The sequence below is a fragment of the Emydura macquarii genome, unplaced genomic scaffold (assembly GCF_026122565.2).
Source record: "Emydura macquarii macquarii isolate MOO-44397 ecotype Brisbane River unplaced genomic scaffold, CSIRO-AGI_Emac_v2 contig_2676, whole genome shotgun sequence".
In the NCBI taxonomy this organism is placed as follows: Eukaryota; Metazoa; Chordata; order Testudines; family Chelidae; genus Emydura; species Emydura macquarii.
The window spans coordinates 19606809-19630084 of record NW_027132813.1 but is presented as its reverse complement, the minus strand read 5'-3'; the positions used below and the strand labels follow the sequence as shown (position 1 = coordinate 19630084).

General features: G+C 41.2%; 1 protein-coding gene across 1 annotated transcript in view; it reads right to left on the bottom strand.

Annotated features, from left to right (window-relative positions):
• Positions 1-23276, bottom strand: part of KCNH1 (potassium voltage-gated channel subfamily H member 1) — a 284487-nt gene that overhangs the window by 134326 nt on the left and 126885 nt on the right. Inside the window, exon 8 of the mRNA XM_067565018.1 lies at positions 1290-1489. Within this exon, the coding sequence (XP_067421119.1) occupies positions 1290-1489 (200 nt within the window). The remainder of the gene's footprint in view (positions 1-1289; positions 1490-23276) is intronic.

Here is a 23276-nt window from a genome sequence, read left to right as displayed (position 1 = left end):
GATGTGATTTAATGTGTGTCTTGCTATCTCCAAAGGCATTCTCAAAAGTACACATCAAGCATTTCCTTTTTAAGCAGGGGAAGTCAAGAATGAAAATGTTGAATATTTTAGATGCAGAATTACTTTTTGTTGCTGGAGCAACCCACTGTACCATGGGATGTCCCCCAACCATCCTTTCCAGGTGGCTTTACATCATTCCCTGTAATACCACAGAAAGCAGTATTTGTGAGGGTATGGTCAGTATAGCTGCTAGCCAGTCATGTCCAGCATTTTAATATCATTCCTCCTGGAGAACTGCTGCTCTGGCTAATACTCCCAGGATTTGCACTCTGGGATCCAGATGGCTAAAGAGCCCTGTTAGGAAGTCAAACAGTATCGTCTTCCCATGGGACTCCAGACAACCCATCTCCAGGATGCATGTGCTCAGCCCATCTCTAACAACATTTTAAGTGCTAGAGAGCAATGAGTTTGTTTGTTTGGCTTTAAATCGCATCATTCACAATTTTGAACAATAAATTAAACAACCAACCAGAAGGCTGGTGATTGGAAATTTGTTGTGATTTCCTGAATTAACAGCCTTGGAACACACACACCAGGCTCATTTCTCTACTAACAAAAGGAAAACAATATCTACCTCTATAAAAGCAGGCACCTAATACAAAGGGAATGAAGAGATTTTTTCATTTGGTGAAGAGGTATTTATTATCTCAATACGCACAATGGGAATTGTGCCTGTAAATCCAGTGAATCAAGGTGAGAATACTCCCCTAGTAAAAGTAGCTCCCAGACTATCTTCCATTACAAGAATATCTAATTTATATTAATAACTTATACCCTATAAGTCTATATTGTAACCAAGAGCTCTATTAATAAGTAACAGGAGCAGACTGTGCTCTTAGTGCACAGGCCCACATAGTTGCAACATGCTCTTCTCTCTGAGGTCAGTCAGCTCCCTTGAGTAGCACAACCTTGTTTCCTCCTCACCTCCTTTTGGGTGGCATGCATCCCTTAGGGCACAGACTAGGTCCAATCCTTACACCCTCTGAGTACAGAGTCTACAGTTGTGCCTGGCACTTGCATGGATACTCGGATATGGTCAGCGCACTTTCTAGCCCTACAAGGATATAAAACCAGTTACCATCAATACAAAATTTTGTTTCTTTGTTTGATATAATCTTGGCATCTCAATAATTCAATAGCTAAAATATCAATATTGGGGATTAAATGGTTAGCAAACTTGAATGAGCTTTCAGGAGGCGACATATTTCCTTCAGGTTGCATTTGCTCACCTTTTCAGTATCTATCCCCCTAGACATTGACCAAGTGGAAACGATATAGTCCATCACACGTTCACTCAGACCTTTTGGCACTTGGTAGAGTTTAAGGAAGTCCCGGACACTGTTCAGCATTTCATGGTACCTGTTCGTGTTGGCATACATTTGCTGGAAGATGGTTGTCACATTACCAAAAATGGTTGCATACAGAAGTGCTGTAAACAAAAGAAAAAAGTAAGATAGGTATTTTCCTAAAGTCCCAAGGAGCAGCAGACTTGATAGCTACATAATAATATGTTGTGTTGGTTTGTCTGGCCTCTCGCAAAGTCTATGTGTACCATTGCCCTTTGACATATGGAATGGGAGGCCCACTTTGCCTAGTTAGGCTGGTCAAATTTTATAAAGCACAAACATTTAATGGGTCACCTCTAGCACTACAAATTCAGGATGGCTGTAAAATTTATGATGTTGAGCACTGGGAGGTGGAAGGGAATTATTGAAATATATTCTATACATTTGTCTTTGTCCATCAAAAATTCAGTAGCATAAAAATCAATATAAAAACAAAACATAAGATAAAAGTATTTTAAGACAAATAGTTTGACAGTAAATAGTTTAAAATTTCATCTATGGTCTATTGCTCCTGTGTTAAAATGCCATCAGTGACAGATTTCCCAGCTTTAAGTGCATTACTACAGTAGTCAGTCGAACCGTCATTATCCACCTCAGGGTGACAACAACAATGTATCAAAGCACAAGATGGAATATAATATACAACTACCATGGGTCAGTGATTTATAAATGCAAGTGTAATAATGCAGGTTTTTATGTATTATGTTTTAATATTCTTCAGGAAGAAGGAACAGCAAGGTCTCAGGCAAGAATGAGAATTAGAGCAATCCCCTTCCCCAAACACAGAATCTGGGATATGCCTTTTGTCTACAGTCAGTTTAATTACAATGGCCAAATAGTTTTTTATTCAAAAATTGTTAAAGTGATAAAAAGAGTATTTTTTATTTCTTTTTAAAAAGTCAGAGACAGACACACAGTGTCTGAAAATCCACTTAACCTGCTTTCTAATGGCTTGTGGAGTGCTGGAGGTGCCGTTCATGGTCACAACATGAGGCAGCCCTTCTCAAGGTCTCTTACCTCACCTCTGCATCCCACCCAACCCACCGGTATGTAATTATCACTGGAAAAGAGGCTTAAAAAGCATCATGGAGCATACCGAGTACCAGATCAGCTCAGTCAGAGGAAAGCCAAGAAACCATCAGAGTAGATTGGACAACTGAGGGAACGACCAGCCAGACGGGGTATCCAAGCAGTGAGAGAGCCCTGGCTGAGCAGTGGGTACCTGCTTCTAATCCACCCCTTCGCCTCCCCTTTCTTCTGCCTCTCTATTTTTCATTTCCCTGCTACTTGTCTTCTTTCCCTTATCGCTTTCCTTTTTTGCTCTCCCTCTTCATTTCTCAGAAAGGAAATCTCTTTATTTAGACCAGGACTACAGGACCTGTTTAAATGGTTTTACTCTGTTTAGCAGGGCTGGATTCAGGTAATCTGGGGTTCTAAACACACCGTCACTTAGAGGCCATCCTTTGGTCCTGTCCCCACACCTCTAGGCCCACCCTCCCACAACTGTGGCCCTGCTTCTCCAAGAAGTGGCAGTGGCATGAACCACCATCATTTTGGGCAGGCTGGACCTCCCCAGTCCTCTGTCTTGAGGCAGACTGTTGTCTGTCCCAGAGGAGGAAGGACTCGACCCTCTTACACACCTCAGAATGGGGGCCCTTTCTAACACCAATCTACCAGAGCCATGATGGGGTGGTGGCTTCACGGGTTTCCATGAACGCCATCCCCGATGGGCTCATGTTTGCAGTGCTTCTCAGTGTAGGATGTCAGAAATAACAACCTTGTGAGGTGAATAGGGTAGCTCTCAAATCAGTTAGGGGTACTGCTTCAGTCTGCCTACAGACTCAGGCAGCATCTGTTACACTTGTTTTCAGGGTTTTGTTCACAACCATGAGGCCTAGAAACATAACTTTAAAAAAATGAAAGCTCATATTCTGATGTCATTACATGACTCCAGATGCCAAGACCCTAGGCACAGACCTACAATAGTCCTTATGTCTCAATCGAGCCAGGCCTTTCAGGGGCTTAGCACATGTAGATAACAGCATAAATGATAGACTACGGCTGTTCATTTTAACCGCAAGAAGGGGTCACTTGTGAGGCATCCTAGCTGTACAGGCAGTGTTCACTCTGACAAATAGGCTTCGCCACTTGGGTTAGGTTTAAAGCCCTGCACACACAGACACAAACAGAATATATACCAGTGATACCAGCTGTTTATAACTGCGTTGGTTGCTAATAAGCCAAATAAAACACTACAAGGTTTTATGCCTGATAAAGGCTTTCATAATCTTCTGAAGCTACTTGAAGGACTGTCCTTTTTCCTAGTCCATTGAGATCAGAGGAGTAGGTTCCGTCTAAATTTAGTCCAATTCAGGGCCTTCTCAGGAGGACATGCTGGACAGAGAGAGCTGCCTCCTTCAGGATATGTAACTGTTTTCAGAACTCATAAATCCTTCCTGCTTGAACCAACTTGCCCCTTTTCCATCTGCCCTTCTTCACAGATGGATAGGGGGCTGGTGCTAGGGGAATGTAACTGAGCCACTCTACCTAGTTTAGTCATCACTATATATACACAGCATCCAGGTGCCCTTTTGATAAGTATGGGTGCTTAATAAATTATTTATATATTTATGGGCCAAATCCTGAGGTCCTTATCCAGTTTCAACTCAGTCACACACCTATTGGGATCCATAGTTCCTTAGTATAAGCACTGTTTAAAAGCTGAGTGAGGTCTTCAGGATTTGGCCCAACATAACTATATGTAACCATATTTACATACATATGTTTGCTAACTTAACCAGGTACAGCAAGCATAGCAGAACACCATAAAGAAAAGACAGACAGGAAGTCTTTTGAGCCAGATAACCAAGAGTTGGTTGGATCTTGGACCAACTCCTCATCAGTTTTTATTTAGTCCTTACACTCACAAACCTTCCATTAAAGTCAAGGGGTGACTCGATCACACTAAGTACCTGCAAGAGGAACAAAACTTTGGTAATGGGCTCTTCAATCAAGCAGACAAAGGTATAACAATGTCCAATGACTGGAAGTTGAAGCTAGACAAATTCAAATAAATAAGGACAAAAATTTTAACAGCGAGGGTAATTAACAGAGCTGTGCAAAAATTTTTTCAAAACCTGTGTTTGCTGAAAAATGCAGTTTCCGGTTGACTGAAAATGGCCAAAAATTAAGGTTGAATTTGGCAAATAATTTTGGCAGAAAAAAAAAAATGGGGGAAATTTTTTTCCAAAAAGTCAAAATGGTTTGTTGCAACATCTTCTAAGAGAAATGATTCAATTTTTTGCTTCACAACGTTTCATTTAAAAATTTAGATAGATTTAAACACAAAAAAGGGTAAAAATCATCCCAAAATAAAACATGTTTCAGGCTGGATTGGATGAAATTGGGGAGAGGGAGGTGTGTAATTTCAGCAAGAAAAAACAAAAAACAAAATGTTTTTGGATCAACCAGAAACAATTTGGATTTTTTGGTCCCAACTGAAAAATCAATTATTCGTCCAGCTCTAATTACAAGCCACTGGAACAATTTACCAAGAACTCTGGTGGATTCTTCATCACTGACAATTTTAAAATCAAGATCGGATGTTTTTCTGAAAGATATGCTCTAGTTCAAAACTAAAATTCAGGGAAGTCCTATGGCCTCTGGTATGCTGGAGGTAAGACTAAAGGATCACAGCAATCCATTCAGCCTTATAACCTATGCATCATTAGGAGTTTTGTCTGAATTTGCATTGAATAAACACTGAAGGACGTAGGGCATTTGGCCTCATTAGTAGTATTTTCCTCATTCTTTTCACATTTCCTAAAGGAGGGAAGTTAACAACTTTCTGGTCTAAAGCTTTGCCCCATCAGAATGAGGTTGTCTCATCAGTGAAATAATAGTAGGTAACAAATCCATTTCCCCCCCTGGATATGTTGCATGTTAGCTTTTACACCTACAATAATTACTTTATATTGTAATACACTACATTATGTTTTAAGATCACAAAGCATAACATAACTAGGAGAAGCAAACAAAATATATCATTTTAAATAGGATAGCTAATCAATATCCAATTGCATTGTTTCATGAACTATATCCAGTTGTTGCTGACAGCCAATACCTATTTGATTTCTCTGCTGGTGGTAGAAATACATAAATATTTTAAAGCCAATACAAGAAGCAAAAGATATCCTACAAAATATGGCAAATAGGAGTATGGTTATTTTTTTTATTTTTTTTTGGAAAGGTAGAGTTATGCTTTCAAGGGCAATCTTTTCCTTTAGAAATATCTCTATAAATATTAAAGATATGACTAAATTAAAATTAGCATTAAGCAAATAGCTATGGCACCAGAGGTATGCTTATGTCTGACCTAGCATGCACTTAATGCTGAAAAGAAAAAGTGGATCTGGGTCCTATTTACTTAGTTAGCATGGCAAAGCAAAGTCTTATCCAAGCTGACTCAGGTACATAATGGACCTATAAAAAACAAGCCCTTGCCCCAAATAGATCAGTGTTTAATCTGGGCCTAACTTCAGATCCGGATCCAAACTGTATGTCTCTATAAAAAGGAGCCCAGACAAAATCATGGATCCAAAGACACCCATAATGGGAGTATTTAAAGAGCAGATTCACACTTTTCCAAATAAGCCCATTAAAGAGAGAGATTCAGCCCTCAAATTTGGATATTATCTCAGATCCAGATACAATGTTCTGGTCTATCTTGGCTTTCATAGACCCAGATCCTTTCCCCATCCCCTGCAGCAAGTCCACAAACGGCTGCATGGGAGTTGCAGTAGATGCTGATGCCTCTTTTAAAAGAGGGCAATCCAAAGGTTCCATCCTCCTTCTCCAGGCATGCTCCTACCCCTCAGTTCCCTCTGCACAAGGACATTGAGGCCCCCTATTGGAGGTGTGGCTTGTCAGAGGTGCAGATCTCCTGCATCAGCTCTTCAAATCCAGCCCCACTCTTCTGCTGGTGAAGGCCCTTCATAGCTGCAAACAAACAGTGGGCATGATTTGCCACTTAACGTACTTCCTAAATGGCTTTCTTCCACCAATCAAAATCAAGATTTCAGCTTGTGCTGCAGCACAATATATTATGCAAAAAACAATAAAGACTAATAATTTTTGCATGGATTTTGCCATGGAAGTACAAATTACTTCCTATTTATTTGTAACATTAAGGTTTGACTGAGCTAAGCTGTACCTAAAAGCCTGTGGAATACAAGTACCACATCTCAAGGAGAAAGATGAAGAAATGCTTTTATCAATACATTTCATATAAAAACGATTTAATCAGCAGATTTTATATTTAAAACAGTACCACCTTTTTCCTACTAGATGCTCTTCTGCTCCCTGCTAGGCATGTATAAATAAGACCCTGAATATCATGGGCTAGAGTCACTTCTGATTCTTGCTAGTTTATCTGGCATATTCCTGAGCACTGGGTCCCTAGCAGTGGGAAGTCCACATGGAAGGAAGCTGTGATGGTCCAAGGCATCTATAAATCCTCTTCCACTGGAGAGCCTGCAGCCAGCAAACGCAATCCCCAAAAATGAGTGGCACTGAGTAGGGAGGAGGCATGGCCAATCACCGAGGTTTGGTATGGATTCAGTATCACCTGGGCAGCTTCCCCTAGTGGGCCTGTAATGGAGCAAACACTGTATGATATCGCCTATGGAACAGTGACCCCTGCTGGCTCAGGGACCAGGAATTCACAACCCCTCTGCCAGCAGGGGTAAATTGAACCTCATGTCTGAGTTATTGTCCACGAAAATCAAGCAATGTGAAATTTGGTGAAAAACAAAATCCAATACTTCATTTTGATTAGTATGATGTGTGCACGTTACCAGACATTTCAATTGCTAATTGCAGCCACTATACTCCGATATTACAATTACCTTGCTAAGGGAAATTATTGCTGCATATATGAATTTCCTATTAAAAACATTCCAAATTTTATTATCTTTAATTTATCATGAGTTAACCATTTTATGGGATTAAATGGACACAGAAAGGATGAGGATTCTTTCAGTCTGGACTGGGAGAAAATATTAGCATACTGCACATTGACATGTAATGTTTCTGCAGATGATAGCTAGTTATATTGCATTCACTTCTTTCTACAAGAATAATGAAACGAATCCATAAGATGACGTTCAACGCCACAGAAGGAAATCAGAATCAAACTTCTTCATTTCAAAGAGTTGGGTGGCAATACAAATTCTTGTTTTCAAACTGAATGTTACTGATTAAACACTAAATTGCAGTAGGGCTGCCAACCCTCCAGGATTGTCCTGGAATCTCCAGGAATTAATCTTGAATTAAATATTATGTCATGCGATGAAACTTTCAGAAATACGTCTAACTAAAATTGGCAACTATAAATTGCAGGCTAAGTGGTGGCATTAAGCCATTGCTCTGTATTAGTGGCCAGGAGCTGCACTGGTCCAGTGGAAGCTCTTTGGAGGCATTGGGCCTGATATACTGTTGCTTTACAGCTGCTTTGTGCCAGGTCTGCATCATCTCCTCAATAGCCCCAGGTGCGTGCGGAGTTTTGGGGCAGAGCAGAAGTAGGCCAGAGGAAGGAGGAGAAGGAACTGAGCAAAAGGGAGTGTAGTTAGGGTGGATCAACAACCCAGCAGTGGCCTGTAAAGGGACACAAGTTAGGACAGCCAGAGGGTTTCCCCAGCCTGCATCAAGGTCTGAACTAGCCCCCTGCAGCGTCTGAACAGGAGGCACAAGCTGCCTCCCCTCCATCCTCTCGCCTGCGCCAGCACAGGAGTGAATCTGCTCCTCTGTGTCATAATAAGAACAAGAGAGAAGCCATATCCACCCTCTAGATATAAGCAGGGTCTGAATGAGCTCTCCCCTGACAGCTCGTGATAAGCTGGGGGAAAGACTTTAGGAGCAGACCATGTTTGCATAGACATACCTACTCTGCCTAGGTGCCCAGCAGATGGCGCTGCTTTGCCAAAATGACAAATTTTGGCTATTTTTGGGTGGCAAATCACTCTAGTATTCGAATGCAGGGTTAATGAAATGTTATCCTTATTGAACGAGTAATGGGCAGCAGAACTGTGTTTAGCATGCCCCAGTTGAGAATGTCACTTTGAACTGAGCCTCACTTCCTAACCAGAAGGCAGGGGTGCCAAATCCCAGTGAAGATGAGAGCGGGTGGAGACAGGTGTCCCTACCTGGTGGTGTGGACTACTTGCTGAAATCACTCAGAGCTGGGATAAGTGGCAGAACCTCAGAATGTGATGTCGTGGAAGCAGCAAGCCGTGCCAGCTGGTGCCAGAAGACACAATGGCCAACAGTGGCACACAAAAGCAATTGATAGCTGAGAGATGGTGGCCATTGGCGGCGGCAGAGAAACAGCGGCAACAGTGAGACAGTTGCTGAGGCAGCAGCAGAGGCATTGCTCAATGCCCCCCTACCCTGGGGTGGGAGGTGAACCTTAGGAGTACACTTCTGAATTCTGTGTCATCACTTACCAAGGACCACCAACCGTGATCGGGAGTGTGGCAGAGGGAGAGGGAAGTGATGTGTAAAAGGGACATTTGTTCATTGGAAACTGAAGCAAAGAACACTACCCAACACACTGTGGGGTAAGGTTTGCTTATGGTCACATGCTTTTGCATGTGGTTGAGGTGTTTTCCCAAATTAATGTTTGATTCCCTTTACCATTTAATAGAAGTTCTCTGTTGTTATACACAGACTCAGTGCTCACGGGTGGGGAAGTGTTGCCTCTTACAGGCACCCAGGCGTAATTTTAGGTTTCCCCAGATTGCTGGGTAGGGGCTTGAGCTGCTTCTGTTTTGTATTTTTACGAGGCACCCTAAGATATTGAACCTGGCCAATGCTGCTGCCAACTCCACCTGGCAGAAAGGTTACCTATACTGTTCATTTGTATTTGCACCTACTACACTGGACAGCAAACAAACCTACCTCTTTCAGCAAATGTCATTTCACACACAGAGCTGTCAGGCAAGACAGAATGGCTTTTTGTCTTCCAGTTACATTTTCTCTGACAAAAATAAAATACATTGCCCCCAACAATGTGGCAACCCATTAACAATGCAGTCTGTGTCACCTCATCTAAGCCAGTATTGTAATAACATCAAAGAAAAAAGCACAGTAATTTCTCCAGCCAGTTACTCACACTAATGAATCATGAAGGTCAGGCATAGGTTGCAGAGGTCACCTAATAATTTGCAACTTTTAATCATCTAACAAGTATAAAAAAAATTCAAGAGAAATGTATGGAAATGGCTACCAAAGTCACACACCACTCGGGGGGTTTGATTTCAAAACTGTAGAAGTCAGAAGTTTCTATTGAAGTAATTGTGAGTCTCTCAGTCTTCACAATTACAGATCTGAATGCTATGCATGGTTCCCAAGATGAATCATCAGATTGATTATGATTTGTTTAAAATGTACTCATCCCAAGCTCTTGCTGCATGTATAGACTATATTCATAAAAACAATACAGCAACAAATGAGACCAAAGTCCAGTAGTGGAAACCCTCCTGGATTCTCCCACCAGTCTTGCAATTCTACTCTGAACTGAATTTTCTACCTGTCTTGGGAAACCAGCAGTTGAGAACTGTCAAAGTGTCCTGGAGGATCTGTCTACAGAGAACAGTTCCACTTGATAAGTAACAAAGACTCATATTTATTGACTAAGCTGCTCTATGTTGAATACTTTTCAAAGAGTTTACAAGCCAGTAAATGACTTCATGTATAATGTATGTTTCATGAATAAGTTTCATCCTAGATTGCTAGAAATAGTTTTAACTCAATAAATTGTTGAGAGAGTGCTGAAACTGGAAAATTCATTGCACTAGTTCAGCAAAACATTACTTCTCACAGGACACTGAATGCAATGAAAAATTAGCTGAAAAAAGCAAGCCTAATTTGATGGGGGAAGAGATGCTGTGCTCCTCCATAGAAGGAGCCAAGCATGCTGCAGTCTAAGTTGAGAACTGCTATAAGTTCACTCATACTTGTGAGTTCTACAGGTGGAGAAGTGCCCTCTGATAAATAATGGAACAGCAGAAGCACACTGCACTCCCCGCCTCACCAATGAAAACAGCTGCTCTACAGAAGGATTGTCAGTAAAGTTTACACCACTAGTAAAAATATAGCTGATAGGGTCTGAGAAAACCAGAGCAACAGTGATGTAGTTCTTTTCTCCCTTCTCCTGACTCCAAAGAAAGCAACAATGCAATCTATTGAAAGTGTCAGTAACACAAACAAGGATACAAACAAGGGAACAGCTGCTCTGAGAAGCCACTTAAAAAAGAAGCAGCGGATAGAGCGGTTGAAACATCTGTGCACCTTAAAACAGGTTCCCAGCAGTGCAATAAGGGAGAAGCAGAGGACTGAACCTCTCAGGAACAAAACCCAGGTGCACCTACCCATAACTCTTTCTTCACACACATTTCTGAAGACAGAATCAGGGAGGCTGGTACTGCAGACAAGATGGCACTTTGCCAAATAACCATCTTTCACCACAAAACTTGAAACCATCTAAAATTCTGCTAGTTTCAGGCTTAATATGGAAAAGAGTCAGATGAGTTTTGAGCAAAACAATTTGGACCCTGGAACCTTTAAAAAATACTGAATTTTGGTGTTTACCTAAGCACACATTTTTCAAGGCCGAGTTTCTTGATTTTGTTTTGGACACAGCAGGAGGTCTTCTGAGCCCCACAAACACCTGTGCAGTGGGAGCTCAACTAAAAGCTCTAGTTTGGTCTTGCTTCCACCCATTGGGTTCAAACGAGCGGGAGAGAGAAAAGCAGAAGTTAGGAACTCACGCAAAATCAGAATCAATGTGCACCAAAGCCACTAGACACAGATCTAATACTAGCTTGCCACCTTTCTGCCAAGATGGCACCGATGAATGAGTAAGCCAGTACTGAACCAATGCCCAATGCCTTGCAGTGCATTTTAGATGAGAGAGAAAACCAAGATCCTTGATTATGTATCTGTGATAATCAAGGTTCCCAGGGCACCTGTACAAGGGGAGAGACAGCCCTTGATTTCAGTGCCATGATCCAGTTCCAATTCAGGGACAGCAGAAGCTCACTAATTTACAATAATCACTAGAAGAAACATTGCAAAAGACTGATGTTTTTGAAGGTAAGCAAGGTACAGGTAATTAAAAGAGCAAAGATACTGCCTCACAAAATATACCATGTTTGTTTGTTGTGACAGCTGCCGTTTAACGTTGATTATTTTTATGCTGAAAGGTGCTAATGGCTGCCAGCAGGTGGGTCTTTGATCCAAAAACAATCACAGACCTCATTAAAAAATAGATTCCCTAATCAAGGAGTGCAGTTGGAAAAGTTGTGTGTTCCCACTTTAAGACTGTAAATTAGAGCACATAATATCTGCACCTCTACTAAATAAACTATACTCATACAGTATGAGAGGGAGACCAATGAAAAGTGCATCTTGTACTGGAGCACAAATAAATGTCAACCTTTAGAACAAGAGAAAACTCAGCTACCAACTCTCTCCTCCTTGCCATCGGTCATGTCACCCATCCTGCTCACTCCCTTCCCTTTCTGTCTCCTGAAGGAGAGGACTCCCTCATTTCTCTAGCTACCACTTCTCCATTTTGAATCCTCCAAGCACCAAAAGAGGGCCTTATGCCCACATTCCTCCTAGCAGACCCAACCTCATGCTGCAGGTCCTTCTCCACTTACTGCTTGTGCATCAGGAAGTCTTTGTTCCGTCCCTGCAAGTGCTGTTCCTGTATCTCCATGCTTTCCCTATCAGTAACAGGAAGGAGCAAGACAAAGAGCGGGAGGTAGGGCACAGGATGAGGAGACTTCCCTGTAGACAGGTGTAGGTCTTTTGGATGAGATGCAAGAGAGGTTCTAACCACTCATGGTCATTAGAGACTCTTTAGTACTTTTCATAACGGCAGAGCCAAATTCCAGCTCAGGTGAAAAGTTATATGGCTTTATTAGCCAATCAATCAATCAAACTGCCCCTTTATTCAATGCCATTTTAGAAGAACAGAACATATGTTCGGTAGTGTGGTGTCAAAAGCTTTCTGAAACAATAACTGAGATCATTGGCATTCTGAGATTAGGCCAGATTCACCGCTGGGATAGTTTCACAGACACTAGGGGTGAATTTAGCTCAATGTATTTACTAGCAGATTTAATCATGCAAAGAATTATTAAAGTGGAAGAAGATCTGATTAAATTCCCTGCAATTTAGAAAGAAGGGGCACTATTGTACTGTTTTGTAGAATTTTATGGACAATCAAAATGAAATTGTCTTGAAAATTAAAGTGGATTTCCATTTCATTTCCCAGTGCTAATGAACAGATCACCATTTAAATGATGACTGGGTCATTTAAGGGCATCATTTTTCTTCTACAGTTTCTACAGAATAATGCATGGGCCATTTTCAATTACTTGACCTAAATTAAATCTCCAAATATTAATGCTAGGTTTTGCTGATTTCTGCCAAATACTAACACTTTTGTTCTGAAGTCTGCTATATCCACACAATTTGACTGAAATAGGAGGAGGACATCATCAAATCAAACTTCTATCTGAACAGTTTTGGTTTTTTAACCTCTGGTTGTTACATAGTTACCCCTCAGATAACAACAACAAATATTAAAAAAAACAAAATTTGTCTTTATTTTTAGTTTGCTTTTTGTATTGGACAATACAGTCAGTTTTGCTGTTTCCCCTACATAGTCAATTTCCCCTGTGGTTTGAGAGAGTTTTTCCACAAAGCAAGAGGAGAGAAAAACATTTTTTAAAAAGAGGAAAGTGTGATTGTAAAAGAAAGAAAAATTGGAAGTGGGATTCAACGAAAGGCGGTGTCAAAAACACCTTTTAACTCATTTTTAAAAACTCTCTCGCTTTCTCTGTCAAATACAGTCTGTGGGATTGTGTTTGTGTCTTTGCTTTGCGCCGCATCACAGTGTATCTTTGTGCACCACATCTACTGTCCATATCCATGTTGAGTTTCTCTCTTATTGCTTAGGTTTAGTGAAGTTTTTGCAGCTTTTCTTCATCAAAAGGTGCAATAGGAGAATTTGTAGCTCAGTAACTAGAGTCATCGGTTCATTCACTCTGCATTGCTAAAACATTTACTCCATAGTGTAAAATGCAGAATTTCACATTAATTCTACTATTTGATAAGTGGTCCAGACCTCATTTATTTGATTTACCTCACCTTAAAGGAGCAAGCACACAGTATTTTACAACAGATTCTTTTTCTAAATATCCAGCCCTTCTGGGTGCTGACTGATTGCTGTGAGGTAGAGGTTTCCCCCCACTCCGAGATCACCTGCAATTCTTAGCCAATATCTTCAGATATGAAACACTCAATGAGTAGTCTCGTATAGCCCAATCCTGAGAGATGCTGAGCACCCACTATTCCAATTAAGAAGTTACAGATACTCCTTACCTGTTAGGCTCATATCCCAATTTAACAATGCACTTAAGCACCTGTGTACCTTTGAACATATGAGTAATCCCCATCTCTCTTCTACAAAGCACTTAAGCATGTGCTTAAAATTAAGGATGTGTTTTGCTGAATTGGAGACTATGCACTTAACCGGATAAGCTGAAAGCTCACAAAGGGATAGTTAAAAATTTCAGCTCCACAAACTGAACTATGAGCTTGATGTAGGAAACATACAAGCAATATTGGCTGTCAGGTCTTTCTGAACATGAGAAAAAGATGAAAATAAGACCATTAAATAAAAATTGGAAAGCCCTGACTGCTTAGGAACCTGGAAGATTACACCAGTGGTCAGTGAAAGTTCATGGATTGTCCCCATTCAGTAAGAAATTTAAATTTAACAAAATTTAAGATAAATAATTTTCCTTTAGTCTAATTTCATTTATGAGTGATTCCTGACTGACTGCTTTTGGGTGTTTTAGATGATATCCTTGCATCTCTGACCTGGTCTTTATTGCTACCTTACCAGCCCATATATGTGATTTTGTTCAGTTTTCCACTCACATACTTATTAAAATAATTAGCTACAGTGCAATGTGTGTCCCCAACTCTGTATATACCTACTAATAGCAACTGCCATTTGTCTTGTGAGTAGTGTATGTGGGTCTTATATGTTGTGGCAGGGCCAGAGTTAGAGCCGCTGAAGAAAGAATTCACAGGAGGCCCCAGTTAAACAAAAATAAAATATAAAATAAAATAAAAACCCCCTCTCTAGTTTCTGGGAGCGTTTTTGTTTTTTCTTCACACACCCACTACACAGGGTTCTGTACAACCAAAGTGACTCAAATCAGCAAAGGCTTTGGACACATTCCTTCCAGGTAGCATAGCAATCTAAACAATATAAAACCCTGCCACATAGATGGTGCAAATCTAATGCCTCCAGAACAACCTGACTTGGCTCCCAATCCATAAATCCTGGTCTGTCCTTGGGCTAGGGGACAGTCTCTTTTAGGCTTCGACTTCGTCTTCATTGACGAAAAGGTGCATTTTCACCTCAGAGTAACACACACGTTCTCTCTGCTGCTGTAAAATCATAGTAGCGACAAGGCACTGCAGTTTCACCTTAAGGTAGATAAAGCCAGGTCAACCACCATTGGGGAAGAGGGACAGTACTAGCACAGCTCTCGCCTAGCTACCTCACTGTAAAAACTACAAGTGCCTCGTCTCCACTGAGGATTTTACAGTAAGACACTTTTTTTTATGTTAAAAAAAATAGTTAAGGTGGGGGGAAGTATAAGTCTAAGTATGGAAAAATGGTAGTCCCTATCTTCCTTAGGTAGGCTGCTTACCACCGCTAGTACCTTGGAAAAAACCCACAGTGCTGTCAACAGGCCAAAGGCTAGAACCTTGTACTAAAAATTGGTCATTGCCAACATTGAACCTTAGGAAGCATCTGTGGGCAGGATGTACGGCAATGTAGAAGTAGGCATCCTGTAGGTCAAGAGCCAAGAACCAATCTCCCTGTTCCAAGCTGGTATGATGGTAGATAAGGTGACCATCTCGAAGCATTGTAGTCTGACAAACTTGTTCAGATTGCAGAGGTCCAGAATATGGCGCCACCCTCCGGATTTTTTATGAACCAAAAAGTAATGGGAGTAAACACCTTGGCCACTGTGTTGTGTCAGAACTGATTCTATGGCTCCCAATTGTAGAAGGTGGTTCAGTTCCTCCCTGACAATCGTGTCATGAGAGGGGTCCCTGAAGAGGGACAGGGAGGGGGTGGGATGGTAAAGTTAGAAAGGGAATGGAATAATCTTCCATGACCATTTCCAAGACCAAGCGGTCCGAAGTACTAAGCTTCCAGGATGTTAGGAATGAAGCTAGCCTGTTGCCAAACTTGTGGCATAAACCAGAACAGAGGGGGTGTTCTCAGAACCTTGACCACACCTTCAAAACTGTTGTTTGCTAGAAGGTGTACAGGATGTGGCCCCTTGTACAGTGGACTGTCTACAGTTTTTGTGGTTATTCGAAGGACATTGGCGCTGGTTATCAAATTGTCTGCATGTGTAGTATGGTTGAAGTCTGGATCTGGAAGAGAGCTGATATTTTCCAGATCTTCTCTTCAGTTGCGGGGTTTATGGAGCTGAGGCTTTTGGTGCCGAAGGTCTCGTGGATGCCAAAGTCTTCATGGCAGAGGATTTAGACGGTGCTGAGATTTTTGACAGTGTCAATGTCGGTGCCAGTGCTTTCTTTGGGGTCAGAAATGTCATCGGACCTGGAGCTGAAACAGGAGGCTGCACTTGAGCATCATAAGTAGAGGAGGATGGTGTTTGTAGATCGGCACTAACGTGTCTCTCAGATCTTCCTCTAGAGACTGAGGGGACAGTTGTTTTATCACCGTTGTGACCCCTATCAGAAGCCATTGACACCTCGGACGTAGCCAGAGACGGCATTCTGGAGGCTCGAACCTCAGATGCTGAAGAAGGGGTGGCTCTCTTCATAGCCTCAGCCCAGTCAGATGATGTGTTTCTCTTGGTCAGGCGTGAGGGTCTTTGGAAGATCTTGCTGATTGTGCTGGTCTCTCGGGGGAGGACTGAGAGCCTGGGTCCGATGCTGGACGAAGGGACTTTTCCATTAGGATGAGCTTTAGTTTAAGTTCCCTGTCCTTTCTCACCCTTGGCTTGAGGCTGAAGCAGTGGGAGCGCTTATGGAGAATATGTCCCTCTCCCAGGCAGTGTACACATGTGTGGCTATCTGTTAATGAAAAGGTGGCCCCGCGCAATAGGCACCTCTTAAACCCAGGAGAGCTGGGCATAGGGATGAGGAATTAGCCTCCCTATAGGTAAGGTAAGGTAAGATGAAATGCTACTCTAAACTAACATATATAGTATATGTTACTACATGTATAGTAGAAGTACAGTAGTTGAGAGGGAAAAAATGGTTTTGGGGGTTTTTTGTTTGTTTTTTTTTTAGGAAGAAAGGATGGAGAGAAAGAAAGAAAAGTAGGAGAGAGAAAACAAGATCTAGCTATCTAATTTAAAGGTAAGTAATGAGGTTTCTGAGGAGAAAAACAGGCTCTGCTAAAGTTCCACTCCAGACCATAGGTGGCAGAGAAGGAACCAAGGGCAGCCGGACCACACAGCACTATTTATACTATCTGCGCGATGCCTGAGACGCGGGGAGGTGCGCATGTGCGGTCCGCCAGGCACGGCTATTGAAAATCTCCGACTCTAGATGCAGAGGCACTGCCACATCTACAGTGGAGCACCCATAGGGGCATCACTCGAAGAAGAACTCAAGCTTTTGTGTCAGTGAAGACAAAGCTTCTTAGCCTAACTCAACTCAGCTGTACTGACTGCTTCAGTTCTGAGAGGCCTTGCCACCTGGGCCTCTGAAACCTCTACTTGAACTTAACAATAATAAGCATGCTGCTGTCTGCCTTGGTAGGGCAGACTCTTAGGAATACTGCAGGGCTAAAGGCTGCCCTCCAGCATGCACCAAGTGACCATATGCCCTCTCATACATACATACATTTTTGTCCTGAGATTGTAGCGAATATAAATATCTGCATTCTGGAGGATGTTTACAAATGACTTCAAACAAATCTGAGGCCTATTGGATCCATCTCTCTTCAAAACCAATTGATTTTTTTTCAGTCTCTAGGTGGGAAAGGCTGAAAATTCATTTTAACTACATTCAGAATGCAAATACAAAGCCACCAAATATTTTAGCATTTAGATTCACCCAATTAAGAATTATTCAATTTTTGACATGGCTAATAAGCCAGTGAATTCGATGGAGATTTAAAAAAAAAAAAAAAAAGGACATTCCCCTTTTCAAGATTCATCTGCAGTAGTTGAAAAGACCCAGTCACTCAAATGATTTTTTTATGAGTCACAATCTTCCCACACACATTACTGTTAGATGTACTTAGAGCCTAAAATCAACAACTGCATACAATGTATAAAAAAATATAAGATGGAAAGACGTCGAAGAGTTGACAAACAACTATGTTGAGTGGCTTCTTTTGGTAGTCTGTTGTACTGAAAAGTGAAAATCAAATTAGCAATGACGCTTGGGGCACTTGGGGGAAAAAAAAGGAACCAGAATCATCTGCTTTGGTTTTAAAGGATAAAGTTTGCATAACTGTGAAAGAGGGTTGTACCCTTGCCTTGGAACTAATGGACAGTTGCTTCTGTCTGTTTTTACACTAAAGACCTGATCCTGCAATCACTTACACACATGCTTAACTTTACTATTTGAAGTTAATGGGACTACTTAAGGTAGTAAAGTTAAGCACATGCTTCAGTGTCTGCAGGATCAGAACCTAACTCTATTGCATTGAGGGGCTCATGTTGACAAATTTATTTTAATACAGTACATTGAAATTAGAAACAAAATAGGCGAGGTAAAATCTTTTATTGCGCCAACTTCTGTTGGTGAGAGAGACAAGCTTTCGAACCTACACAGAGCTCTTCTTCAGGTGCTTCTTCTTCTGAGCAACCAGAAATTGGTCCAGTAAAAGTTATTACCTCACCCACCTTGTCCCTAATATCCTGGAACTGACACAAGCTACAACACTGCATACATGCATAGAAATCATAATGTGATTTAATTGCATATGTTCCATGACTAACCACTAGAGGGAATCTGTATGTATCAAGATCCCTAGCAATGGAGCAGTAGGGTGTGGAAGAGCAAGAAGTAACTCAACAGTTGAACAAACAAGAAGGTTACTTAGCTTTCTGTGCTTGTCTTAACTGGCAAGTTCCTGAGTCCGGATGTCACAGATCTAATAGAAATCACCTAACATTTATGAAAATGAACAAAGTATCTTAAGAACCAACAACTATGAAAATTGTCTTGGTCACAGAAGGATGCCCATGAAAATTCATATAGCCAAAAGTAATGTAACAAACTACTACTTGCAAACCTTCCAGATTTGGGGCATTGGTTTTGGGAGATAAAGCAAGAAGGACAAAGAAGCGAATGAGTACATATAAACAATATATTCTAGTTCAGTGATAGAATATTGGGCTCAGTGCAGAAATTACTAAGTGAAATTCTCTGGCCTGTAAGAGGGGAGACCAGAAGAGCACAATGGGCCCTTTCAGCCTAAAAAAATAAAATCTATGAATCTAAATTGCAAAGTTTGAAGCCCTGCCTGTCCAAATCCTCCACTACCGTTACTAAAATACTGAGTCTAGCCTCAATCCTGAGGCCACCACTGTAACTAGGGAAATTTCTGTCTTTCCTCTAGTAGACTGGACATACTGTTCATGAGGGGGTATATTCATAACAGGAGTTGTTGCAGTTTAAAACCATCTTCGCTTTGCATTAGCATTTAATCACCTACCTAAGTAGTTTATTGCCTTCTGCACTCCTCTGCCATGCACATTATCCCTTAAATAGAATGCCATATCATCATCCCAAATTTCTTACAGTCATTAGAAGCAATGTCAAGAATTTACACTTCATACTGTAATTGACAAATGTAACAGCATGAGTTTGGCAAATATATTTCATGTCATTTGGTGGCACTGAAGTTATCAAATTATAAAGCAATAAAAATGCAGAATCACATTTTAGCACTTAAGTTTGTGGCAATAAATCTGCCTGTTCATGTTTTAAGTGTTGACAATATGAAGCTAACGAACTGTTAATGGGTTGTGCATCTTAACATCTATATTCTTTTCTTCATTTTAGGAAGGAGTCTAATGTAGATGGAATGCCTTATGAGAACTCAAAAATTGTGGCTGGTGCATAATTAATATTTGCTATCAGCTATTAGTAATTCTGGACAGCACACTCAGCTTTGATCTGTTGTAATCAGCCAGCGTACAGGCACTGGTAGCAAAACATTTTAATAATCCAAGATCATTTGATATTCCTGAGGATATTTCCCATTCAAAGCATATTCTTTTCTGCCTGTCATCAGTATGCCGCCTATGAGTTAGCAACATCATTTGAGCATGTGAGCCCTTTGTGGTTATCCTTAAGCACCCTAGGAATGTACATGCATGACGACATTCAGGGTTCAGATTCTGGTTTTGTTCTTTTGAGTCCCATCTCTCTCGGATTCCCCAAGAGCCCATCTATCTAACCTACCCTTCTTTAATGATCAGATTCTACAGGCTTCCTCTTGCCATCTCCTATTACTATTCCTCTGGCTTCTTTCCTAATCCTACAATAGTCTTCTGTCCCCCCCACTTCTCTATTCAATCATCCTGTCTCTGTCTCCTGCCTTTCAGAAATCTGTCATGGGACTTGGTGATTCAGCCAGCTCTCTGCATCATAGAGCCTTCAAAATTTAAATTACCAGCTCATCAGGCACAGCAGAGAGACTGCCAGGTCTTCTTGATTTCAATATAGGATCCTAACAATTAGGAGGGAGTCACGTAAATTGGATGGTAGGAGGAACTGGGAGAATCTTCACAGGTCAGGGGAAAGAGAGGCTGGACAACTGGATGAGATAGTGGGATAAGAGAGGTAAGGCTGAGTATTGGGGAAAGGGGAAGCTAGGTCAGGTTAGAAGCTCAGGCAGAAAGAAAGAACAGACATAGGTCATATGGAACCCAAACATATAGAACATCTATGGCTGAGATTTTCAAAGCCTAGCCCTGGGACCTTAGTTCAGGTCTTTGTTATAGCTGCACTACACTAAGTGAGAACCATGGTGCTCAAATGGATTTTGGATTATTCGGTAGCAGTAAGTTACGGTGAAGCAGGAGCTGGCAGAATTCAAACAGGCAAATGTATGGGAGGTTAGAGGGTTAGGAAATGAATTAACAAAGAAGTAATGTGCACCAGCTGTAGAAAAGTAATGCCTAGGTTTGATGCTGATGACAGCAAGTTCCCCAGAGGGAGAAGAAAGAAAAAGGTAGAATAAGCAATGTAAGAGACAAAGCCCAACTGCAGTCAAACAATCCTCTGAAACCTCTTATGGCTCTTAGGCTCCATATTCAGTTCTGTATCAGTTCAAAAGGAACACGCAAGTCAAGTGGCACTTAAGGAGAGAGAGACTGACTCTAATATGCTTAGTAGTTGTAGACTACTAACACCTAGAGGCCCCAAGAATGAAGTCTCATTGTGCTGGGCCTTGTACAAAAACACACAGAGAGGCTCTGCCCCAACGAATTATTGTCTAACGAATAAGAACAATAAGGGTGGAACGGGAAGCAGAGGCACAGAGAGGAGACATCACTTGCCTACGGTCACACTGCATGTCTGTGGCAGAGCTGGGAGCTGAGCCCAGATCTCCTTACTCTGAGTCCAGTGCTCCATCCACTAGACCATGCTGCTTTCCTAAAGTACCTGCTTCACTTTTTGGCACTGAAGAGGATCCCTTTTGCCTTTCCCAGTGCCTCTAGAATAGGCTTGCCCTTTGCCCAGTTATGCCATCCAGACAGATGGAGGAAAGCAAGATAGCTTGTAAACATTGTGGAAAGTAACTAGCATTGATTTTCTTTGAACATTTGGCTACCTCCAGAGGAGGGGTGGGGGAGGGGATACAGATTTGTCTGTGGATGAATTTATCCTTCCTTTCCCTAGGACAAATGGATCTTACTGAATGCAGGAAGTGTTTGAGTTAGGAGAATGTTCACTAAGATCAATCAATGAGATAACCAGGACTGGGTAGGAGTGTGGTTAATGAGCTTCCCTAAAAGCTCTGTTTGAGAAGTGTGTCAGTGACATGATCACAGTGCGAGATGTTTCTCTTTGCTTTGGACTACATAGGTCAAAACAGAGAAGTCTGCTGGCTGAAATAATGATAGCACAAGGAGAATGCTGCCTTCATTAAAGGCTAAACATATAAACTAAAATAAATTGCTCATTTTGAATTTTTTAAAAAGCAAATAATGTATGAAAAATTACAACTTACTTTAACTTCCTCAAAAGAATAAAGTTTCAGGGATAAAGCAAGAAGATGACAAGAATGAACACTGTAGGTCAAGCCATGGGAACAGCACAAGCAGCACATATAGACGGATAGAAAGACTGTGATAAAAACATGGAACAAGAATACAAAGGTCCAAACCAGTTCGCTCATGAAAAGGCCAAGTAAACAGGTTTTCATGCAGAGAAGAAGGAATCCTTTCTTTAAGGCCACAAAATGACAGCAGAGGGCTTCACGTAATAGATCTGTGTAGCCAAGAGCAGGGGGAGATCATTACACCCCCCGCATCTTAGCTGTTTGAAGCTGCTCAGGTATGGAATGTTAGTAGCAATCCCAGGGAAGATGGTTTAGCGATCAGTGTGAAGGTGATGGAATAAAAGAGCATGATCAAAATTCATTTATTTCATGGATCTGCAATTTATCAGATGGCTAGCACCACAAACATATCTGTGGTATAAATGATGTGCTTAAATAGGAAGTTCTTTCTAATTTGCTACTGCAAATGCATGCCATAGTTCCCATTTCAAGCTCTGACAGAAGAAAGTGATGTAGGGTCTTGGCACACAAGAGAGATCCTAGCCCCTGGCTCCAACTCCCTTTTGTCATCACTTACGCTCTCTCTGCCTCAGTTTCTCCAGCTCAAAAAAATGGGAATAATGCTTGCTGTATGGGGCTGCTGTGTTATGCTGGGAATGGGTGGTCACAGGGGGATTTAAGGATTAATTAGTTAATGTTTGTAAAGCACTTTGATGATGAAAATGCTAATTAGTTTTGTTCTATATTATATTATCTTTGTAAAGCTTGACAGAGTCAAATCTCTAATTGGACTGATGTAAGAGAATGGAATTATCTTATAAATTAGCCTAAAACCTTTGCCAGACTACCTGATGTTTCTCACACACACACACACAAAGACTTAAATTTACAAATACCAGAGAATCTTAAAGAAAACAACATTAAAATAAAAGTCAACCCACTAAGAGAAGCTTTAATTACCAGAGGTTGCATGTTGGAAGTGTATATGCTCATTAAAAAAAGCAGTGCAGAAGGATGCTCAAGGCAAATGCCATTCAACTTTGTTCTACTCTAAAGTTATTTAATCTTCATAGTCAGTCACAAGGGATCAGACTCTCTATGCATGAAAGAATCGGCTTCTGTAGGCTTGCTGCTGTTCTGCCTTCTGGGAAGTTATTCACTGCATAGGCTCCATCAATTTAAAATGCTTCCCAGTTATGATGAGCATCTCTTACAAACCTAAAAGCCTGATATTGTGAGCTGCAAAGCATTCCCAATTACCACTTAAACCAACATGAGTTGGGGACGCTGAGCATGTCAAAAGACTGGAGCCCTAGAGAAGAGACAAACTAGCCATAAATAATCCAAGTATTCTGTAAACAGTAACGTTCAGTACTTTCCAAAACCCGGCCCAGTCCTGCTCTTATTGAATTCAACATGCATTTTGAATTGATTACGGTAAAATTATCCTGATTTCACTGAGGTTATTCTTTCATTAACGCTCTGTC